Source organism: Haemorhous mexicanus, chromosome 4 (genome assembly GCF_027477595.1).
Source record: "Haemorhous mexicanus isolate bHaeMex1 chromosome 4, bHaeMex1.pri, whole genome shotgun sequence".
Lineage (NCBI taxonomy): Eukaryota > Metazoa > Chordata > Aves > Passeriformes > Fringillidae > Haemorhous > Haemorhous mexicanus.
Genome location: NC_082344.1, coordinates 72,317,082 through 72,335,116, shown reverse-complemented (window position 1 = coordinate 72,335,116; position 18,035 = coordinate 72,317,082). Strand labels below are relative to the sequence as shown.

The following is an 18,035-nucleotide window of genomic DNA, read 5'->3' as shown; positions in this document are numbered from 1 at the left end:
ATATAGGTTAACTACTAGGTTATAAAGTAGCTACAGCTTTAAGGCTCAACACTAATTTAAGTTTTGCCTTTAAAAAAAGAATAAATAAACAATTTTCCAGATCAGATTACTCAAAATATTTATCCACAAGAACATATGGTACTAAACAGATGTGAACATTTTTCAAAGAGAGGCTGTCATTAATTAGCTGATATTTGTCAAGTGCATATTTTTAGGCAGCAAGAAAAAAACTGTGCAAACCAAACCTTTCTGTCAAAGGTCAGGGTCCTTCTCCATGCTGAGGTGACATCAGTGCAAGGTTAGCACAAACTGCTGCCCAGGCTGGAGCAGATGCAGGGTGCTGAGGCACAGCCCTGGACACTGCTGCAGACCTCAGAACCAGGGGTGAATTCCTAAACCCAGCCTCAGATCTCAAGACAGAAGGAAACACTTTCTCAGGATGCAGCAATCACTGGAGTTAAAAGCTGTCTTCTAAAATAGCTGGTGCCTCTAAAGGAGCTTCCAAGGAGCAATCCCTAGCAGGAAGCTCCCTCCACCTCAGCTGTCGTGGAAGAGCATCTGTTAGAGGGATGAAATTCAGGCAGTTCACCACAGAGCACTGCCCATCCCAAAGGGCACCAGCTCAGCACTGCCACGAGTTACTCTGATTATCAGGCTCGTAGGAAGACTGTCTGCAGTTCCCTGACACTCACTGCTGAGGAATTGCACTCTTGCACAGACTGAGACAGTTTAGCAGTGCTGTCTCTAAAGGGCACCCATCTTTTTGCTCCAGATTAAAACACCACCAGAAAACTGAGCAGATCTGGTAAAAAAACCCTTCTCTGCTGTCACAGGCTTTATCAAATGATTTACTGCTCAATGCTGCCTTCAGCTGTCCACTGACAGGTGTCAGGCTCATTTCAGTAAATCATGCCAAGGTGAACAATGCAGCACCTGGTCTCTGTGTCCCAAGGCTGGAGCACCTGGCAGGTGCCAGACCATACATCAAGTGCATGAACACACCTTTAGTGTGCAGAGATGTGACCTGTCCCTTACGCACTTCATCAGGGCTTAGCTCTAGGAGCTGCAAATGTCAGTAGTGACACACCTGCTTGCTTCAGGAAGAGAAATTCCACAGGGATTTATTTGAGTAGGAAAACCAAGAACAGTTTTAAATAAATGAAGACACGGGTTTTTGTAACAGCACCTTTATGGGACACAAGGTTAGCTTTAAACAAGTGCCAGGTTACGTGAACTTTCAGTCCTCTACATAAAGCAATCTGGGGTTTAACCCATCCTGATGAAACTTGCAACATTTATAGGCACAATACTTGGGCTATATCCACAGTAAACAAAATAGAGGGGTATCCATTACAGTTCTTGGAGTGGTTAACCAGAAAGGTATCTATTATGTTCTTTTCTAGAGAATAATAATTGTTCTCCTCTATGTCCCATTGTTCCTTGGATTTCAGAATACAAGCAGTGCAATGCTAGTTAAGATAAAGTGGAAATCAGGGTAAAGTCAGCTAAAGACCAAATCATATTCATAGTTACAGACAATTTTGAATATATATTGTGCATGTGAAATTATATTAATTTTTATCAGTTACAATTCCATTTTATACACAACAAACAGAACTCCTTGCCAGTAGAGGACTGCACTGTGCATGGCTAATCAGCCTTGAAGAGAAAGTCTGGACCTCAGGCATATCCAGCTACGTGGATCAACACCAATCCCTCCAGATCCAGCAGCTTTGGTTTAATGGACGGAAACTTTGGCCTATTGTTCAAAGGTACTGGCCAGCAACCAACGAGCAGGACTGGACTTCTTAAAAATAAACCAGAGTGTGGTATGTACATAAAGTCAGTGCCTTGATCCTTAAAAGCAGCTCTACAAGCAGCTTCACCTTAAAAAGGGGCAGTGCTTAAGTTACAAAAGGTTTTGTTTATGATGACCGAAGAAACGGCTCTGCCTCAGGAATTCAAAGGATGGATCAGATTTAGTAGTAGATTTATTAATTTGCTGTGATTTACAACAGGGTGACAACGTCTGAAACAAGGAGACACCAAAACAGGTTTAGCCAGGAGGTTTATGGCTTCCCAGTCAAATTCATTGACCAATGTCAAGACATTGGGGCAACTGAAGATTAGCAGACAAAAGAAAAGCGGAGGCTGGGTGCTGCACTGGTGTTTTGGAGAAAGTATTCCCAAGTGTCTTCTCTTACAGCAATTTCCTTTTCTCAAACTCCTGCAAAGAGCACACAGATGTTACCAGCAGGGAAAACAGAAAATGCTTCTATTATTCTTCTGTTTCAAATTACTTTGTATGTATCTTAGGAAATCTGATGTTAAGAATTAAAAATTGGTATTAAAAATTAAAATTTAAAAAGCATAAAGTGTGCAAGTTAGGGGGAAAGGAAACTGAGCATTCTCCCACCTCACATTAACAAGCCAGCTCTGGAAAACCAGACTGTAGTCACTGCCAGACTGTAACGCTGTCAAGGAACCATTTGCTCCCAGAAACAGCCTAATGGGCTTGAAAAACAACAATTCTGCATCAGAACTGCAGTAGAATCCTTACAGTGAAGGACTCGAGCCAGGGAAGCAACAAAATCAAGATTTTCATTTCAGTAAAGAAAAAGCCCAACAAAAGAAGGGAAGAATCCCACAGCAGCCTGTGGAGATGCTGTACTATACAGTCACCACAGGAAACAAAAAATACCTAACAGAGCTGAATTATGCATCTCCTCTAGCTGTGAAGCAATCCCCTTTTTTGGATATGAGTTAAGTAAAATGCAAATAATCCCATTCCACACCTCAGTTTTTCAGCAGCATATATTCAACCATAAATCTGAATTATATGCCAAGGCTCTCCTTCCTCAAATACCCTATTTAGAAATAATGTTCTCATATTTTACATTAATTCAGGCTCTTTGCATCCAGAAAACAATTTCAACAAGTAGCTACACTTGAAACAGAATGTAATCTCTTCTCTATTTTGCTAGATTTACTTTTCTATAAAACAATATTAAATAAAACTGTGTGCACATATCTTTTATGTAGTAATTTCAGCTTGTCCAGCCAATAGTTTTTATGTTTAAGCAAGTTCAGGGCAGCAGAGTCTTTGGGTAAGAGATGGACTCCCAGCTCACATTCCCTCAGAAGTGGCTTCTTGCTCTAGATGAGCCAATGCTTGAGGAACCAACCTTGTAGATGGTGCTGCCCAGCTGAGCAGGGGACATGCTGACCACAACCCCTGCACTCTGGAGGGCTGCAATCTTCTCCTTGGCTCCCCCCTTTCCCCCAGCAATGATGGCTCCGGCGTGGCCCATCCGCCGGCCAGGAGGAGCTGTCAGGCCAGCGATGAAGGACACCACTGGCTTGGCATTGGGGCCCTGGAAGAGATAAATGAGTTACGTGGAGGAGGGTGAGAGGAAAGGCAGTTCCAGGTGGCAAACTGCTCATTTTGTTCATCTTTATTCTGTTCGTTTTTTATTTAAATTGTTCATTTTTTGTTTAAATATCAACTCGCCAGGCAAAGTTATTTAACAGCTCACACAGCACAAAGAAGTGTGGAGTACTTCCTCTCCTGATAATCATCATAAACCAGAAGCAAACAAATTTTAAATCTTTCTACAGACCATGCATACTACAAAAACAAAAAAAATCACTACAAATATTGTTACAGGAATAAAATTCTAAAGTTGACAATGCTCTCCCCTTCACAGAACCACAGAACATGGCTGGAAAGACCTCTAAGATCATCAAATCCAACCTCGACAACACTCTTAATTTCAACTCCTTTTTTCTTTAAAAAACCCATGACTGTTTGTGGTTTTTGTAAATAGAGATGAGAGACTGAAATGAGTTTTCCTTGATGTGGTAAAAGAAGATGGCTAACTATGAAAGTGTCTGGAAGCAAGGTGTTTTAAGACTTACAGAATTATTTTCTTTCAAAAATGCTGCTGCATCTTCTTCAGCATTTCCTCCAATCTCCCCAATCAATATGATCCCCTCAGTACGAGGATCCTTCAGGAAGACATCAAGGCAGTCAATAAAATTAGTTCCATTGAAGGGATCACCTCCAATACCTACAAAAAATATTAAAACCACAAAAAAAGACTAACTCAGAATAAAGATATTGCACTTAAAATACAAGAACACAAGTTTAGAAGTAAATTTCAGCATGAGGAGTATTCCCACAGGCTCATAAGACAGGCAGCTCTGAAGGCCCTACCCAAGTCAGAGCATGTCAAATTCCTGCTCCAAATACCTCCCCCACAATTCACACAAAGCTTTGATATCTGAGTGTTCACCTTTCCAACCATAAACAAAATGTTATGAACACAGCAGCACCAAGATGCCAGCTCCAGAATTTTGGTGTAAGAAAACTGAATTTACCTAACACACCCAATTAAATGCCTAAGAATGCCCTAATCCTTTATAACTAAACTTCTTGGGACAGTGTGTTTCCAAACTGACATCATATTTGCTGGCAGTTCTCTGTTCAAAGCTGGTTTTAAGGCTTTTATTAACCTGATGTGGAAATGATAACAGAAAAGAGCTGTACTCTTCACAGCACATAGGGATCCCACTTGTCAACACAAATGCCATTCAGCAAATTCTACACTTGCCAAAAGAAATTATTTTGGATTTACACTTGTGAAGGAAAAGCAGATTTGTCTAGGTCCAAGAGGCTGATTCTGAGGGCACCTACCAACACAAAAAGACTGCCCCAACCCAACTTGTGTTGTCTGATGAACAGCTTCGTACGTCAGGGTTCCAGATCTTGACACAATACCTTGAAGAAAAAGAAGAAGATAAACTTACCACTAACACAGCACATAACTAGAGGCAGCTGTTCTTATAGTAATGAAAATCACCTCAGTAAACAACATGAGATTCCAGGTTTTCCAGCTGTCCTTGCCAAAAAACTCTGTAAGATTCTTTCTGTACCATTTCTTGGTTTTCATCTTTTGACACTTCACTGTCAATGGACTAAAGCTGCCCAGAAAGTCAGTAATGCTTTTGTCATGCTAAAGCCTTACCAGGAAAGAAAACTGAAAAGCAAATAAAAGAACATACTTCTTATCTTGTATGTGAGTAGCTGATGCACTGGACTTGAAACAGAGCTGCAGCTCAACAGTTAACAAAAGATTTCTGTGTTAATCACATCCCCAGTATGGCCAGGCACACAAGAGATCTTCCAGAGCAGTAAAATGCTGCACAAATGGAAGTTATCACTATTAAGGTATTTGTTGCTTCTCTACAGAACACACCTGGCATTTACATTACAATATCACAAGAGACCCAGTTCTAAATTCAGGATGGAAGGCAGCACAGAGCTTTGAGCAGGGGCAAAATATTTGCATGACTTTTTGTTCATTCTTTCAAGTCGAGACTTCTGTTAGTATTACAAAAGGAAAGGTTTTCAGGAAAAACAGACACCATCTTCCATCTACTTCAAGTCATGTAACAAGGAATATAACACATACATTGCATGAACAGATGAGAAAATACACCACTAGACTAAGAACCTTAGTTTTATCAACTATACTGTTGGCCAGCTCAGATGGGTTCTAGCACAGGGTTTTTTCCTTGCTATGTTTGAAAGGGCCTCCCTGTTTACCACTAGGATCAGATTGCCTCAGAGAAGCTACAGATGAAAGTCCAAAGACTGTGGCTATTTTTATACCTTGCATCACAGTAAATTCAGATGATTATTGGATGCCTCACAGTAATAGAAAGCTGAAGAGCACATCACCAAAGGTCACACGTTAGCTGAAACTGGGAGGGTGGCAAATCCACATTTTTATTCCTTCATTCTTGGATTACCAATGAAAACATTTCCAGCAATGGCAGAGCTACTGGATTCAAGATGCTAAATATTCTTTTGTACTTGATGTGCCTTGCATTCAGATTCTAATAACTTGTGGCTGCAACACATTTCTTGTATATATTTAAAAAATCAGAACAGAACTTTGATTCAGAATGGAGCTCAGAGCAACACTGGTTGATGTTCCCTTTTACAGTCATAGAGCAATGTCTCAGTGGTTTTTATAAAGGGCATAATTGCAGCCATTTGATTTTTCAATTCCAGGTTTATGGTTACTTGTGAAAGCTGGAGGTGGAACACAAGTGCTAACACATCTTCTTCCAGCATTCCTTAGGTGCAGTCTAGTCTCAAGCCAGAAGTGGTTACATAGCAGAGGGAGCTCCTCATGCTAAAAAAATGCACTGAGTCCCTGTAGTTCAACAGCATTGAACAGGCTTGCCCACAATAAACACATTTTCCATCAAAAAAAAGAAAAGGTAATGCTGCAAAGGGTACTACTGTGCTCAAGTGAAACTGGATACCTTGCTGACAGGCAATGGCAGCATGTGCTGTTTGCAGCAATATTTATGAAGCTCTACCTAAGTACAAATGGACATTTCAGAATAAATTTCTCTACAGCTCCTGAACTGCATTATTTGAAAATAAAAAAATCAAGTTGTTATTTCTATAGTTTACAACAAGGACCTGACAAAAGTCAGGACAAGAGACTTTCGTGTCACAGGGTGTGTAACTCATTACATACAGGGAGTGTGGTAACAGTGAACAAGTCACTGCCTTTCTGCCCTTTACCACACTGCCTGAAAATTGGGTACTTTTGTCACTTCCACTTGTGATGGTTTCATAGCTGTCTAAATTATGTTATAAACTTCTCTGTAGTCTCTTCTCTTTGCTGCAGTACTGAGATCACTGGAAGAGTAGGATCCCGGTCCCAAGCAGCCAAGCTGTTAGAAGGAATAGTGTTGGAGAGCTTAGTGCTCTCAAATCCCAAGAAAAATGAAGTTTCCTCAAGGCTTTCCTTTGAGGATAGCAAGTCAATCACATTACCTACAGGAATTCCCAATTGCTTTGCCTCTACCATCAGCACCCAGTGTCTACTGTGGAAGAATTCCTGATTTGGGCCTTCAGGATTGATAATGCTAAAATTCATGTACAAACTGAGGACAGACAAGCTGTCCCACAGTGTTATCAACTCTCTCCAGGGCAGGATGTGCCTTGCCTCAAGAGGAAAAACACTGGAACACCAAACTTGTGTTTTAGATGACGCATAAATATTCAAAAACTCACCAATTCTTCCTTTCTTGTGAATGTGACCAGGCATGATACCAATTTTACATTCTCCAGGCTAAGGAAAGAGTGGGAGAAGTCAGATGGAACATTCAAAGCAGCACTAGGAACAGTTCAGCCTTGGAGCAAAGGCAGAGGTCACTTACATTGATGACCCCGGGGCAGTTGGGGCCCACCAGGCGGGTCTTGTTCTGCCGCAGCAGCCGGTGTTTGACGCGCACCATGTCCTGCTGGGGGATGCCCTCAGTGATGCACACCACCAGGGGCATCTCTGCATCGATGGCCTCGTTGATGGCAGCAGCAGCAAACGGGGGAGGGACGTAGATGACAGTGGCTGAAGCACCCGTTTGTTCTTTGGCCTGCAAGGGACATGAGAAAAAACACATCGTGTGTTTAGCAGGGCTGAAGAGAAATTGACAACAAGGCATTTAAAATACATCCATTCTCAGGCATGAATTGAGTATATGTATAAATCAATTCTAATCTAAGCAAGTATTAAATTCCCTGAAGATGGGGCACAACCAGGGAGCTGAGAACTGACCACTGTCTGGGAAGGATCTGCCCCGTGATCACCACCATAAATACTCTTACATAACGGTTTGCTAAAAATTCATTGTGCACAGCAGAATCAATCAGAAACTAGCTGCATTCATAAAGCAAGTGTACTCAGGCTCTGTGAACTTCACAGTGGAAGCCAAACTGATGCCTGAGCACCCTGAATGCTCCCTCTTTTACAAGGCTTCTGTTTCACTGTGTGCCCAGTGACATCCACAGCTCAAATATTGTGAGCAATGAAATAAGGAGCCCTTCAGCTTTAAACTCTGTGCCCTCCAGTCACTGCTGCAAATTACCTCCTTCACAGAATTAAACACAGGCAGACCTAGATGAGTTTTTCCCCCTTTCCCTGGAGAAATTCCTCCAACTAGATTGGTGCCATAGTCCAATGCCTGCTGGCTGTGAAAGGTGCCCTATGAGAGAGAAAATAAGTAAAGTTAGAAGGCATGTAATAGCAAATAAACTTAACCAAAAAGTTTGATGTTATCTATAATTCTGAAGACAATTTATGTCACTGATATTTGCAATAAGAAGGGAAGTTTTCACATATATATGCATATATATAATCAGATATTTTGGCAAGTGCATTCACATGTTTTAAATGCATTTCGAATATGCTAATATGCTCTTTTTTTTTTTTCAATCATAGTACTGTAGTTTCATACTCAAGGATATTCTGTTGTGTGCTGCTAACACACCTGTAGACAGAGTTTCTTTCCCACATCAAGTTTGGCAGATGACAAACACCACAGTAAAATAGAAATTAGCATGCTCATCCATGACTAGCTCACAGTTTTACAAAAGCAGCCTTCTCTGCCTGCAAATGTGTAAAAGAGTGAATCTGAGAAAATTATTAAATATCCTGAAATAAAACCAGAAATATAGTTCACAGGCATTGATATTGAAATGCATTTGTGAAAGAAGCACTTTGAAAATGGGCAGGTTTTGGCAAATAGCCTTTTACAAAGAAACCCTTTCAACTGAATGCAATATGAAAAACAAAAATGAAAAGCACTATAATAGAGATGACTCAAAACCAACTTTCAAGCTCATGCACGAGTATTTGGGCCAAAGAATGTCAACTACAGTGCTGAAGGGACCTTCCTGATGGTGAAGGAACTCCAGCTTCCTATCAACACAGACAAAGGCAGTATATAGTCCATTTCATATATAACTATGTTTTCTGAGCAATTAACGTTCTGACTGAAAGGCTGATAGAAAGAATAACTTACAAACATACCTGTTTGCCTGTAAAACCCTGACAGATAACCTTTGTGTTCTTGTTAACATACAGGTTTTTCCTGGATGCTGTGTAGGAGCAGTGTCGGACTCCATTCTGTTGAACTGGAGAGAAAAGAGAAGAGAGCACAAACCATTAATCTGCTCCTTTGGTAGACTCTGAGTCAAAAAATGTCCTACCAAGTAAGTGCATATCAATCAATGCTTGTATTAAAAAGTCATGAGCAGCTCATGTTTTCAAGAGCAGCTCTGAAGCCTCCTTCAGTGCTTGTCAGGCTAAGACATTAAACACCTGCAGCTCACCCTATTATGCCAATTACTCAATTTACTAGAAATGAGGAGAGGTTTCTCATAGTGAGTACTCAGTATTAGGATTCCTCCTGACAGACAGAAACAACTTCTTCAGCACTGCTTTCATTTGCAATCAAACACGTTTTTATCTTCTCAGACACTCTGCAAAGTGACAAAGCAGAACTAAAATCCTGATAAAATCCTGAGGCTGTTACAACACTGGTACTATGTGACACCACCTGTGAACAGAGCACAGTCCAGAGCAGACAATGAGAGACAATGAGCTCGAGGGTCCCTCAGCCCAGGAAAAATCTGATGCTATGTAAGACAGCAAGAGATCTCTTCCCAACAGATTCCTAGCTATGGAATCACTGCTGGACACACATTTGGGCTTGAGAGGAAACACAGCTCTCCAGATACTCCACTAGAGTGATTGTCAATTTAGTTCTTACAACTCTGGTGCTGAGAGAAGAAAACAACACAACAGAGTTGCAGAAAAAGAGCACAGTGTGTGCTGGCAACAAAAAGCCAAGGGGAATGACTGCATCTGTGCTGAAGGGAAAGGAATAATGACAGCAAATGCAGAGAATGTTACCACAGAAGAAAGCCTGAGATGAGAAGAGAGAGCTTCTGGTAGAAATAGTATGCACCTCTACATTTATTGCCATATGCTTTTTCACACACCACAGTTTTGAGGGGATCAGAACCAATTTACTCCCTGCAAGTGTTTGACATAAAAACCTTAATTTATACATAGAGTGACTCTGGGAAGGCACAATCCTAATACAGGATCTCCAATATATACACCAAAATGTTACTATCTACCCCTTTAGCTCTTTTAAAACTTTAGCAACTAAGACTAAAGAAAGTAAATAGTGCAGTTGAAATCAAAATAACAGACCCTGAATCATGGTCCCCAGACTGTTCTATATACATACTCAAACACATCTGAACAAGGGAATATTTTTCCTTTTTCTCTTTTTAGTAAAAGAGTAAAAGCTTTTAAGGAGAAAGAAGCAAAAAAGTATCTTTATGATAATGCACAGAATTTGTTAAGATGCATTATTAAATTATTATTGTAAGAGAATTTCTATGGGTTAGTAAATCTGCAGCAACTTTTTTAAGATCCACATACACACACATTTCCATTAGAGCTTCACAGTTCTCTCTTGCCAACTAAAGTTTAGTGCTACACTGCTTTTATGCTTCAGTTGTATTCAAAGGAGTGAAGAGAAAAACCAAACCATGCCAGAAGCAGCCTACACACATCAGTGCTACTGCTAAACCTCAAGTGCTTACTCTGTTCTTAGAAAGGGCTGGCAAACCCAGGGTTTAACTCCAGCCACCTTCTGCTGTTCTCTAAGGAGCTGCAGCAAATCCTCAACTTCACAGAGACACAAAGTAAAACTCCACACAGAAAGGAACACACTAGGATGCAGCAAACTTGTGAGGAAAGTGGCAAAAGTGCACTTGAGCTTAGTGACCTGCAGGGTGTTAACCTAAATCACCACAAATACTCCTGCAGAACTCCTTATGCCAGGAAATACAAAGCAGTAACAGACAAAATCCACGTGAAATCCTTAGGAAAAGCCATAAAAAAGCCAATTGTTTCCTGGGCTGCATCCAAAACAGCATGGGCAGGGTGAGGGAGGGAATTCTGTCCCTCTGCCCCACTCAGGTGAGACCCCACCTGCAGGGCTGTGTCCAGCTCTGGGGCCCAGCAAAGGAAGGACCTGGAGCTGCTGGAATGAATCCAGAGGAGGGCAGGAAGCTGATGAAAGGGATGGAGCTATGAGGATGCTATGAGAATAGGCTGAGAGAATTGGGATTGCTCAGCCTAGAAAAGAGAAGCCTTTGGGGTGACTCAATTCCCTCCAGTACCTGAAGGGAACTTACAGAAAAGATGGAAGAAGACTATTGACAAGGGCATGTAATGACAGGACAAGGTGGAATGGCTTCAAAGTGAAAGACAGCACATTTAAACTGGATATTAAGGGAAAAAAACTGTACTGTGAGGGTGGTGAGGCCCTGGCACAGGTTGTCCAGAGTTGGGGCTGCCCCATCCCTGGAGTGTTTCAGGCCAGGCTGGATGGGGCTTGCAGCAACCTGGTCTAGTGGAAGGTGGCCCTGCCCATGGTAGGGGGGTGAAACAAGATGATCTTTAAGGTCACCTCCTGAGCCAAAGCATTTTGTGATTCTATGATTTTATGAGAATATGTCTAAGGATGAGATTTAATGAACAAGGCTACCAGGCTGGCTGTGGTAGGGGAGAGAGAAGCCACTGCTACAGAAGACAGCACAGGATGATCTTTGTCCTAGGCTGAGCACTTGGTCTTCCTAGGCAGGGCTGCAAGGCCCTGCACCTGAATCAACTCAAAGACACATCTGGTGAAGAGCAACCTCCAGCAAAGGAGAGGCAAAACAAAACCAGGAACAGCTGGAATGCTGGTCAGGAGAGCAGGGAATTATCTGCCTGAGCCCAGCCACTCAGGCAATCCCTCACTGTCACAAGATGTGCCTGGGTGACACCCAACCCTGAGGACAGCAGAGGATGATTCCCCTTGAGAAGGAGCTGTTACAGTCCTTACCCCCAGTGAGGCCTTGGGGAGAACACTCCAGGCTTCCAGGAGAATGGCAATGACTGTTTGAAAATGGGTCTGCAAGAGGAAAGAATAAACAGGCAACATAAACTGACTCAGATCTGAGTTTTGTGCCCAACTACTGACAAATCCACCTGCAAAGTAAGAGAAGGATGCTTGCTGGTCACCTATCTGTCACTGAGCAATTTCAGTGCTTTGAAGAAAATAAAAATCACAGAATGGGTCAGGCTGCAAGGGATTACAGTGGGTCAGCTGGTCCTCCCTGCTCAAGCAGGGTCATCCTACAGCACATTGCACAGGATTGTGTCCAGATGGCTCCTGAGTATCTCCAGTGAGGGAGACTCCAGAGTCTCTTTGTTGCTGACAAAGTGACAAATAGTCACATTTCTCTACACCTTACAGCAATTGTACACTCCCAGTTCAACTGCTCATTCCAGATCTATTCTCAGATATTTATAACATTGCACAAAAATGTCTTTGAAAGCTTAAGTTTGTCAATCCTCCATTTTCAGAATACAGTATTAATATATTTTTCAAGAATAAAAAGCTTTTGAGCATTTTTACATTTTTGATTTAAACTATCAATAAAGAAAAAAAAAACTTTAGGCACTCATAGCTAAACAGCAGCTTAAAATTTAAGCTTTGTATGGATTTACCCCTGAAAACCATGTGCTTCTTATATTACTGTATGGCCTTCCTTCAGAGAAAATACAGCTGGTTCAAAAATCCTGGCTATGGATTTGAGCCCTTTGCTGTCTCCAGAAGCAGGCAGCTTAAATGGGCAAATGTCTGGAGAGCAATATATTTTTGAAGAAAAAAACCTAAAAATCACCTTGCAGTCTCTGGGCTGGATGAGTCTGAGTTTCTGGGGTTTTTCAAATGGCTTGATCCAGCTTTGTACTTGTGCTCCTGGCCCTGCCTGCAGCAGCAAGGTTTGCCCCAGTTATCAGCAGAGGGGGAGCAGCAGGGCCATGGGTCAGGATGAGCTTCTGCTCCACGTGGCACAAACAGCAAGCCCTGGGTGCAAGCAGCTGGCAATTTCAATAGTTAAGACAGATACAAGATGAGAAGGAAACAGGTGGAAAGTGGAAATGGCATGCCCAAGTTCACAGCAGGTATAAGTCAGAAATAGAAGCCAAGCCTCAACTTCCACCCAGAACCTGCTTCACAACTTCCAAACCCATCCAAACAATTGATTTTACTACAAAAAAAACCTGGGTGCTTAGGTGTAAATGCATGCTGCTTCATGAAGACTGGAGGAAAAAAAATTTAAAAGAAAATGCTCTTCAGCTGTGAAGCAGCAAGGCCAAACCCATTGGTGATGCTATTTTAATGCTCACATCTAAATTATGGGCCAAAGGTGAAGGCTCCAGATGGAGTTCTAGAGCATAAGGACAAGTCTTGTCAAATCCAACTCTTCCCAAAAGCACAGGGAAAATGTTACATTTTGCCAAGTCAGAGTTCTAAGATAACATTACCATGTCCAACAAAGGCCTGTAACAGACCTTTAGCAGAGTGTATTAAAAATAAAGTAAGAGACTGGACAAGTTTTCCCAGGCACAATGTTAATTTCTGCCCTACCCCTGTTCAGTTTGTGGTTTAAAAATAAAGTTATACAAATATCAAGATGATTTATTTTGGCTTTTCAGTACTTTAACTTCTACTTGGCTCAAAAGTGAAATCACTGTGGCAAGAGCCTACTTTGGTCCATTGTATAGGAAAACCAGCAGTTATGAAAAGTGCTCAACCCCTGCTTCCAACCCCTGCTGTCTCAGGGGAGATCAGAAAAGCAATATCTAAATTTAGCAGTGGGGCATAAGCCTATATATGGAACACCAGCTGTTTTAGAGTCAAGAAACCTTATTAGAAACTAAGGGACAGAGTTCCTCCAACACCACACACTGCTGCTGGCTCCTCTGGCATTTCCAGGCAACGAGGCCCCAGCCAAGAGCAGAACTCACTGCAGTACAAATAACTGGAAAATCCACCTCATTTACCTCTTAGGAAAAAAATCTCACAATCCCAAGGCTCAAGCAGGACTTAAAGCTCACTTGTGCATTACAATTAACAAGCCTTTCTAGAAAAAAACAATGCAACTCAAGCTACATTTCATGGAATCACAGAATGGTTTGGGTTGGAAGGGACCTTTAGAGGTCATCTAGTCCAAACCCTTCTCCATTTGGGTTGTGCAAAACAGGTGAGAGCACAGATCCTAAAGGTTGAATCTCTTCTTCATCCAAAATATACAAAGCTCAAAACTTACTATTATCAGGACTTGTTGTAAGATTTCCTATGGACACAAATCCAAGCAAAGTGTCTCCTTCTTACCCACATTTACCCCAAACCAAAAAAATTAGGAAATTTGGAAGCTGAGGTAGCATCTGAGGCTGCTCATAAAACAAGCCCAGCATTAAGCAAGGTAAAACAGCAGATTCCTCTCCACAATGACCTGGGCTGACATCTACATTGCCAGAAGACTGAAATTCTTCCTCTACTGCTCCTTGAAATACCCACAGAACTTGGAGATGAGGGAAGATATTCCCTTTCTTTTCTATTACCTATTTAAGGAAAGAAGAATAAGTGAAATTCTTTCTCTATTGCTCCTTGAAATAGCCACAGAACTTGGAGAGGATGGAAGATAGTCCTTTTCTTTTCTATAACCTATGTAAGGAAAGAAGAAAGCCTTAGAAAACATAGGAGCTCCAATAAAAGTAAGGAAGATGAAGGCCAGTGCAGGGGAAGCTTAGGGAAGAACAGAAAAGGAAAGAGGGAAAAAAAAGGAGGGAGAAAAGCACTTTCTTTTCCATTGTATGAGGTATGAGTAGTGCTACTTAAAAAGCTGTGTCTTTTTTCCACACACACATTCCACCCCACCCCCCCTTTATCTCCCATCAGTTATGGGCCTTCAGCTTGCTCCTCAGAGTTCCTTTCAATGTTTTCCATGTGTTTAATTTACATTTTTATGACCATCTCCTTTCTCCTTCCTCTGCCAACAAATGCAAGGCCTGAGGAGGACACAACAGGAACAGTTCTGGGGAGCTCCTGACAGTGCAGAGGAGCATAACCCCATCCCCAGAGCTCACCCCTGAAGTTATCAGTTACATTAGCAGAAGGTGCTGCTGGATGACAAAGAAGCCTTCATGCTATTGAGGGATTGTTCAAAATATCCTTTGTGTAAGAGGATTGTGCACTCCAGGATTCCTGTTTATCAGTCCCCGGGTTCTCTTCTCTCACTCTCCCCTTGCCAAATTCCTGTTAGTGATGGAAACCCAGATCTGTGGCCATGAAATAAGAGTTGAGGAATTAAGTAAATTAATCAGACTGCAAAGGGCAGATGCAATGTCTCCACTACAGCCATTACATTAAAACAAATCTACAACCAGTGGGAAATGACATCCAGAAAAATTTCAGTTCTTTCAACACATCTCTCTTTCCCAATCAGTCTCTCCTCAGTACAAATCCACTACCTCCAGCAAGCCAAGCTGCTTTTCCCCAGGTATCCTCCACCAAGAATGTGAGCAGGTAAAGCTTTGTGAGCTTTCCTCCCTCCACACTGTTGATATAAAAACAATTAAGGAATTCTTCAGTTTGGGTTGTTATTTCTGCAGCAATCCTTGGCCAGGGTTACTCATATAATTACTGTAATCTTTTAATCTAAGAGCTCTCCAAAGCCTAATATATCCAGGACATGGAACCCCTAATGCTGACTCTCCAGTCAGTTCAGATGCCTACAAAAACTCTTCAAGGGTATGGACAAGCACAGGTCTCTCCTGATTCTGTCCATACACCAGCTGTGCTCTGAGCTGACCTTTGAACAGCACTCACCATTTATTGACAGATTTCATACTCCATTTCCACAGCTTCCTGATCTCAACCTTAAGGATACACACCCTGCATGTTTCCTTCAGCAACACACCAACAAAAACAAAGTTTGCATCTCTTTTGCAACAGAACACACTGGACACTCATGATTTCAAATCATTCAGAGAAGCAGATGTTGTTAGTGAAAATGTATGTACAATGCCCAAATTTAAGGTTTCAGCAGTCTTTAAAGGGTAAAGAGTATAAAACCAAAGATTTCCAATGAAGAACTATTTCATCTTGCAGGAGTTTCTGTAAAAAACTTCAGGAACACCTGCAAAAAGACACTTCTTGAGCCACTTCCTCCTTTCTTTCACTTCTTCCTTTCTACCCCTCAAAATTATTTTAATAACTATTCCCTGAATCTCTTACTGCTATTTGTAAAGGGAACAATATGGGGTTTTAACACATAAAACTGCACTCAAGAGTAGCTTTGCTGGGAGTATAAATTAAAATAAATTCAAGGTGCTACATTCCCATCTGTTCCCCTCCATCAGAACCAATTCTTATTGGGCCCAGGAGAGCCAATTCAAAAAGCTGAAGTGGCAGAAATTAACAGCCAACAAGTAGTTTTCTGATCCTGCTTGAGGAGAGCAAGAGGCAGGAATGGATATCCACCTGGACAGTAGGTGTGCCACAGAAACCACTCAGACCAACCTGGGGTTGTAAGATCACATTACCTGACCTTCAAGTCACCATGCCACTGAGACAAAAACACTTTGTGTGCAGTCAAATGAGGTAGGCTTGAGTTTGTTCATTCATTTCCAGCTGCAAGAACCACACTGATGCACACATTTCTCTGTTTACATTCCTAGTATCTTCTCTTGTGCCTGGGCATACCCACACTGATCTCACAGAATGGTTTGTGTTGGAAAAGACCTTAAAGATCATCTCAGTCCAACCCCTTGCCATAGGCAGGGACACCTTCCACTAGACCACACTGCTCCAAGCCCCATCGACCTGGCCTTGAACATGCCCAGGGATGGGGCAGCCACAGCTTCTCTGGGAAACCTCTTCCCGTTTCCTCACTGCTGTAAAGAATTTCTTCCTAATATCCTAATTACTCTCCTTCACTTGGAAGCCACTATCCTTTTTCTATCACTATAAGTCTCCTTTTCAAGAGGATGCAGCCAAAGGAAAAAAAAAAGAAAAAAAAAAAAGCAGGAAGAAAAGCACTTTATTTTCCATTGTGATGTTCAGAACAACACATATTAAATGTTTCGAGCTGAAGTACCAGTCTCAGACTGCTCGTGCTCTCCAAAAAGGGAAGCCTACAACCTTATTCTTGACAACAGAAAGAACTTTAGCGCGCTGTGCTGAAACCACAGGGTAATTCAAGGCCCTCCAGAGGCCTCCAGCCCCAGCTCTAGGGGCTCCCTCCGGCCCTTTGAAGCCTTTCCGGGGCTACAACGCCGAGAAAACCTCCCCGCGCCCTCACAGCGCGGCCGCCCGCCCTGCACGGAAAACTTCCCATTACATTTACAAACAGCTCCCTCGCAGCCAGGCGTGCCCCTGCCCCGAGCGGGGCGATCCTGCCCCGCTCCCAGCGCCCAGCGATGCAGGAGCAGCGCCGGGAGCAGCGCGGGTTCCCCGGGGCACAGCCCGGGTCCCGCCCCGGTGCCCGCGGGCCGAGCGCGCCCGGCCGCGCTCCGCCGTGACCTTGCCCGGCCCCTGCCTTGCCCGGCCCGGCCGGGCCCCGGCGCTGCCCGCGGCCCCCGCGGCGGCGCCGAGAGGACTCGTCCCGGTACTCACGGCGGAGGAAGCGGCCGAGCAGGCGGGCGGCGGCGGGGCTGCAGCGAGACATCGTCCCGTCCGCAATGACGGCGGCGGCGGCCCCGAGCTCGGCCCGCCCCGGCGGCGGAAGCGGCTCCGCGGCGCCTTCTGGGTATTGTAGGCACGGGAGCCATGAGGGTGGGGAAGGGCTCCGGGATCACCGAGTCCAAGCCGCCACCCGGCACCTCTACGGACACGGCAGTCTGTCCTCAAACACCGCCAGGGACGGTGACTGCCGGGAGCTGTGGACTCCCTCAAAGGCAGTAAGGCCCTGCAGAGAGACCTCAGCAAATGTGAGGGCTGGGCAATCACCAACCATGTGAGGTTCAACAGGGAAAGTGCTGGATTCTGCACCTGGGATGGAGCAACCTGGGTGTACGGACAGCCTGGGGATTGAGGGGCTGGAGAGCAGTGCCATGGAAAGGGACCTGGGGCTCCTGGGCAGGGAAAGCTGAACGTGAGGCAGCAGTGCCCTGGCAGCCAGGAGGGACATCCCTGTCCTGGGGACATCAGGCCCAGCATGGCCAGCCGGGCAAGGGAGGGATTGTCCCGCTCTGCTCGGGGCTGGGGCGGCCTCACCTCGAGTGCTGGGGGCAGCTTTGGGTGCACAAGGTAAC

General features: G+C 43.4%; 1 protein-coding gene across 2 annotated transcripts; it reads right to left on the bottom strand.

Moving 5' to 3' along the window:
* Window positions 1-1,973: 1,973 nt before the first annotated feature.
* Window positions 1,974-17,507, bottom strand: SUCLG1 (succinate-CoA ligase GDP/ADP-forming subunit alpha). Of its 2 annotated transcripts, XM_059845425.1 has the most exons (10): window positions 17,398-17,500; window positions 11,773-11,841; window positions 8,895-8,998; window positions 7,951-8,067; window positions 7,246-7,458; window positions 7,100-7,157; window positions 4,697-4,780; window positions 3,919-4,070; window positions 3,186-3,374; window positions 1,974-2,227 (listed from the first exon to the last, which is right to left on the bottom strand). In XM_059845425.1, the coding sequence occupies exons 1-10, from the start codon at window positions 17,447-17,449 to the stop codon at window positions 2,201-2,203; spliced, it is 1,065 nt and encodes a 354-aa protein (XP_059701408.1). In that variant the 5' UTR covers window positions 17,450-17,500; the 3' UTR covers window positions 1,974-2,200. The 2 variants fall into 2 exon arrangements, with proteins under 2 accessions (XP_059701408.1, XP_059701409.1); XM_059845426.1 differs by lacking the exon at window positions 11,773-11,841 and having other exon boundaries at window positions 17,398-17,507.
* Between the last annotated feature and the right edge of the window lie 528 nt (window positions 17,508-18,035).

Bases quoted from the DNA above. Each gene is read 5' to 3' on its own strand.
- SUCLG1 (XM_059845425.1), bottom strand. From the start codon at position 17,449: ATGTCTCGCTGCAGCCCCGCCGCCGCCCGCCTGCTCGGCCGCTTCCTC. The intron at 7,158-7,245 runs GTAAGTGACCTC...CTCTTTCCTTAG, and splicing joins ACTGCCCCGGGGTCATCAAT to CCTGGAGAATGTAAAATTGG. The intron at 3,375-3,918 runs GTAAGTCTTAAA...TATCTCTTCCAG, and splicing joins TTTTGAAAGAAAATAATTCT to GGCCCCAATGCCAAGCCAGT.